Consider the following 6,095-nt stretch of genomic DNA (forward strand, 5'->3'; position numbering starts at 1 on the left):
AAGGACTCCCTGCACCAGATATGAACACTATACCATTGAGCCACTGTGACTCCTAGAGCAGTGGTTCTCAAACTTATTGTTACCGCGACCTACATTAGATAATGGAAAGTATTTTGTGGCCCACCTACTTTTATCCAAATACACATTAACATTCTACGTAATGGTGGCCTATTTGAAAGCAATTACGTTTTGTAAAGTATGTATCTAATTCCAATCCAATTCAGAAACTCCAGCCATTTCGTACAACTACTACACAGCATCAAGACAAATGCAGATGGGCTCTCCTCTCTCCCCAGTAATAGCGAACTTCTATATGGAGTATTTTGAACACAAAGCGCTAGAAACAGCAACATACAAACCTACAGTATTCTACAGATATGTAGACGACACATTCGTCATATGGCCCCATGGCAGACAGAAACTCGACGAATTCCTGCAGCATCTCAATTCTATACACCGCAACATTCAGTTCACAATGGAAACAGAAACAGAAGGAAGACTCTCGTTCCTGGACGTACTCGTATACAAGAAGCCAGATGGAAGTCTAGGCCATTCAATCTACAGGAAACCCACACACACACTGATCTCTACCTCGATGCGACCAGTTTTCATCATCCTGCACAGAAGATGGGGGTGTTAAATACTCTAATACACAGAGCATACCAAATAGCAGATCCAGATAATATAAGCACAGAACTATCTCACCTGGAAACAGTATTCAAATTCAACGGATATTTGTCGAAACAGATCAACACAGCCATGAGAAAATACAGTAGCAGAGATTGCACCACAAAAGAGGACAACACGGCAGACAAGGAAAATATTGCACTTATTCCATATATGGGAAAAACCTCCAACCAACTAGCAAGACTATTGAAGAAATTCAACATCAAGACTGTACACTGCCCTCCACCGAAGATCAGGAGTTTACTACCAAGTGCAAAAGACTCATTGAGATTAAAGACACCAGGCATCTATAGGATCACCTGTGAATGTAACGCCACTTACATAGGTGAAACAGGAAGGAACATTGAAGACAGAATGAAAGAACACCAGCGACACACCAGACTTAAACAACCGGAAAAATCTGCAATAGCCGAACACTGCATACAATACAATCATACGGCCATGTGGGACCAAATTGAAGTATTAAAGAAAAGCAAACAGTTCTGGGACAGAAAAATACATGAATCTCTATTCATCCGTACATACAAGCCATCCATCAACAGAGACGAAGGTTATCATCTACCTGACATCTGGATCCAGCTTCTCAGTACGAAAAGAACCATCAGCCAATCAGAGAGCAGTTTCCACCAGCAAAATCAGAGCACACCATTGGCCAACAAAAACAACCAATAGGAACACAGCTATTCTTAAAAGACCACTATATAATCTGCACGACCAGCACACTTCAACACATAGCTCTGAAGATGTTGCCGCTGTATGGTAACGAAAGCTCAGCACAGCAACACTCACTCTGGCAGCAATCCCGAGAACATTGGATTAATATTTAATTCCAGTTCGTTCAATAACAGTCCATATGAGTGAATAACATGAAATTTATTTGAAGATGCTATGAATACTTCGGTATCAATCAGTGACGAACGAGCAAGTGTAATGTAAATTTCTTTCTCAATAACTGTATCATACGAAATTGTACGCATGCGCCGAAAGGGCTAAAGTGATTGCATAAAGTGGTAACACAGAGCTAAAACTACTCCCGACGGAATGCCGTACCCCGTGACAAATTTTGACTCACTCTTTTCATTATTATCCAGCATCTGTACTGAGTGTATAACAGAGCAGAGATCTGAGTAACCACATACTTTTTACTTGATTCAGAAACGCTTCCAGTTTTCATTTTTTGAATAGTACTTCACAATATATTTTTCTGCATCAAAATAAAATCTTCGTAAAAACAGGAAAAACTTATCTCGAGCCACCTAAAAACGGTCTGCGACCCACCAATGTATCGCGACCCACACTTTGAGAAACACTGCCCTAGAGCGAGAAATATATAGCGAGAAGTGGTTTACTGCAATTGATTAACTATCCCAAGGACATATTTCGTCTTAATCTTTAATTCTCTACTAAAACCGGAAATGATAAAAATATACTACAACTTCCGGTCTCAATATTGATCTACATGCAGCAAAAATGAGAGGAGATAGCTAGAAGCAGTTTTGCTTGGAAAATCGATTTGTCGTTCTAAGAATAGGTACCATCATGGGTATTAAACTCTTTATTGAAACCGGAAGTGCACAAATCAACTCCTTTCAGTTGAACTTGATAGTTTCAAAGTAAAAACGGTAATATATAGCGAGAAGAGGTTATATGCAATCAGTTACTCATCCATCTCCATTATATTCTCTGTACTAAAACCAGAAGCAGTTGAAATCTATTGCCACTTACGGTTTCAATCTTAACTGAGAAATTACCACGCCATGCGTACCAAACTCCTTCACGTGGTGTACACATGACAATGCTATTGTTGCAACTTTTTTTAACATTTATTTTGCCTTTTTTTATCTGCCACTTTTAGTCTTTCCTCACAACTGTTGGTTTATACTTACGAGTTTTCTTGTGCGAAATACTTACCGCTTTCGTCCGATTTTAAGTCCGGGAGGATTGCAATTGATTTCCTAAAATATCTGTCTATCTTCTCATCAGGTGATAATCCCTTGTCCTTCAAAAATTTGGAGCCATTCTCCGACTTGACTTTATCCTTTGCAGTTCCTCTGCTGGTGGTCGGTTGGTCTTCTGGTGGTGGCAAAACTTTTGCACCAGTTTCATGCTGTTTTCTATAAGCCCCAGCTTTGGACATTCTCTCACATTTAGACCATCCCGCCGTTTCCTTTTTGGAAAGGAAAATAAATGGCTCCTTCTACTCAAGTGTTTTCATTTCAAAACACAACTGTTTCTGTAAACATAAAGACTAACAATTTATAAGTATTGAAAATAAATTTTCCTGTAACTCTAATTACAGAAAGTCATATATAACTAAGACATGAAATACAACAATGGCTTAATCAATTTCAGAAGGATAACGCATGTTGAAAAACTGCATCCACCTGTGTAGAAACTATCATGGCAGATTTTCATGCAAGCATCCGTTGCATTGTTTGCTTGGGTTGTGGCTAAATAGCCAATTGAGAAAGTTGTTTAAGTACGGTTCTACGTGTAACACTACTTTCTGTTGGCTACACATAGAAATCTCTAAAGATTGTAATTAAGCAAGGTGCATTCGTTAGTGTTTGTAAGTTTCCTTCCACGTAGAGGATAACCGTTTGAGAAAATTTGAGAAATGATTTATTGATAAATCTAATATATACATAAATCTACTGATAAATCTAAAGTGATCTTGGGTAAGATCGAGTGACAGGAAAACAGTTGAATCGTTTGAAATGAATTTTTTAATACTATAATTTGTCTCGATCTACGCTTTTATCGTGCCATTTTAATCAAAATCCGTGTCCTAAGCGGGGTCAGTAATCTGTACGAAAATTTGAGTATCTCATGATCTTGTCAAGTTACGAAGACTAAACTCGATACATAAACTCGTCCTTAAAACTAAGCGGATAGAGTTCCTGCTTTCTGAAAAAGTTTGTTTCAAAGGAGGAAGGGAACTCTCTAATGATTGCTCCAAAGGAAAAACTCCTCAATGCATAATCTCCCAAGAAACGAAGTTGCCAAAGAAAAAAACTATCGTAAGGACAATTTTCTCCGAGGATGAACTCCTCAATAGATAATCTCCTAAATAATCAATGTTCCCAATAGAGAACTCCCAAAAGCATAAACTCGCGAATTTTGCAATCCGCCCAAAGGAGAAAAATCTCCAATGAACGATCTCTTAAATGGACAATCTACCAATAGAAGAACCTTCCCAAATGACAAATTCTCCAATGGACAATCCCCTCAATTGATAACTTTCTCGAGGGACAAACTCCCCGATAAACAATCTACCCAAAATAGAAACTTCTGAAAGAACAAACTCTCCAATAGTTCTCAAAGGACAAACTACCAATTTACGACCTTCTCTAAGGACAAATTCTCCAGTGGACAACTTTCGCTAAGAACAAACGCCCGAATATATAATCTCCTTAACATACAACCTGCCCAAAGAAGGAACTTCCCAAGGGACAAATCCCCCAATGGACAATCCTCTCAAAGGACAAGCTCCTCAATGTATAACCTCCTCTACGGACAAATTTCCTAATGGATAATCCCCTCAATGGGCAATCCTCCTAATGGAAAAGTTCCCAAGGTACAATCTCTTCAATGAACCAACTTAACAATGAACAATCGCATTAATGAACAATCTCTAATGGACAAACTTTCCATGGAAAATATTCCTGAAGAACAATCTTTCCAATGGACAATCCTCTCCATCACAAACTTCCCAAAGGACAAAGTCCTCAAGAGCCATCTATGTAAAGAAGAAACATCACAAGGGACTAATTCGTTAGTGGACAAGCTGCCCAAAGGAAAAAAAAACTCCTCAATAGACAACCCTCCAAAGGAAAAATTCTCAATCTCTCAATTGGACAATCTCCGAATGGGAAAGTATTCCAAGCACATAACTCCCTAACGAACAATCTTTCTGAAGGATAAACTTCGCAATGGACAAATTTCCAAGTGAACAATCTTACCAAAAGACAAACTCCTTAATGGACAATCTTTCCAATATTCAAACTTTCTAAGGGACAAACTTTTCACAGCAGAAATTCAACAAGAACACACTCTTTTATATATAAATTTCCCAATGAACGGTCTTCCCAAAGGTCAATCTTTCAAATTGAAAGTCTCCAGAATACAAAATTTCTCTAATGGAAATCTTCTTAAAGACAACCTCCATGGAAAATCTCGTAATGAGCATCTTTCCGAAAGACAAACTGACCAATGAACAATCTTTCTAAAAGACAAACTGCCCAATGAACAGTCTTTCAAAAAGAACAAACCCCTGAACGTCAAAATTTCCAATGGGCAATATGCCATATACCAAATAGACAGTCTTCTCAATATACAATCTTCCCAGTGGTAAACTTCTCAGTAGAGAAACTCCCCAATGTATAATCTTCTCCAAGGACAAAATTCCAATGGACAGTCTCCTCAAAACAGAATCTTTGAAAAATTCCTCAAAGAAGAAACTTCCCAACGGACAAGCTTTTCAAAGAAAAAAAATCTTCGAAAAAACACACAGGTTAAATGACAAACTCTTCAACGGCCTAAGTCTAGAAACGACAAACTTCCCAATGGACAAACTCGCGAACTCTTCAATAGACAATCTTTCAAAAGGAGGAACTCCTCAATAAATAATCTTTCGAAAGGACAAACTCCCTAAAGGAGAAACTCTATAATGTAGAATCTCCCCAAAGGACAATATTCTCAATGAATGATTGCCCGAATGAGCAAAGTTCTCAAAGACCCAACTCTCTAATCGATATTCTTTCCACGTAGACTGTTAAAAGCTGCAGTCGACCATAGACTATTGCTTGATATTTTATTTTGACGTGTTCATCACCTATGAAGAGCTTGCACTTAGAGGAGGGATGAGAGGGAAATCTCCCTCTGTAGGCAGAAAATATTCCCTGTATAATATGAAACTATGTCCTTCTTCGTGTGCGGGTGTACAACAAGTTATATTGATTATTATGCCACATTATTCTGAAGTGCGATTCACTCCCTCTACTATTGTAAAAGTCACTTAACGTGTTTGTGTAAGAGGGTATTAGGGACGCGCAGTAGACGAGATGTCTCGAAAACGAAACGAGATGATATGTGTTTTGTGGAAGTCCAGACAAAACGAGACGAGATTACTTGTTAAATTTATCATTAAAACTAACTATAATTTTAAAATTATTTGTACAACCTGCCGAATACTCTGTGGGACTAAACAGTCTTCAAACCATGGACGGCTTATGTGACACACTAAATAAGATTGTATGAAATGAAAGTGTTCGTTACACAAGTGAGACAGTATTGTTTCACGATGGTTACTAATATACAGGGTGATCCGGAAGTGGGCGTACCCCACCTTTAGTTTCAACAGTATAGTGTTAGTTATTGTAGAATGTCTTTATAGTTAATTTGAAGTC

At 38.2% G+C, this 6,095-nt stretch overlaps 1 protein-coding gene across 3 annotated transcripts in view; it reads right to left on the reverse strand.

The window, feature by feature from the left end:
* Positions 1–6,095, reverse strand: part of LOC145684343 (phospholipid scramblase 2-like) — a 50,875-nt gene that overhangs the window by 41,049 nt on the left and 3,731 nt on the right. For 2 of the 3 annotated variants that reach the window (XM_081756553.1, XM_081756551.1), the window contains exon 2: positions 2,599–2,920. In XM_081756553.1, coding sequence (XP_081612679.1) covers positions 2,599–2,824 — 226 coding nt within the window. In that variant the 5' untranslated portion in view covers positions 2,825–2,920. Of the gene's footprint in view, positions 1–2,598; positions 2,936–6,095 lie in introns of all 3 variants that reach the window. The other variant, XM_081756552.1, reaches the window with a different exon arrangement.

The sequence above is a fragment of the Thermobia domestica genome, chromosome 4 (genome assembly GCF_964235325.1).
Source record: "Thermobia domestica chromosome 4, izTheDome1.hap1.1, whole genome shotgun sequence".
NCBI lineage: Eukaryota > Metazoa > Arthropoda > Insecta > Zygentoma > Lepismatidae > Thermobia > Thermobia domestica.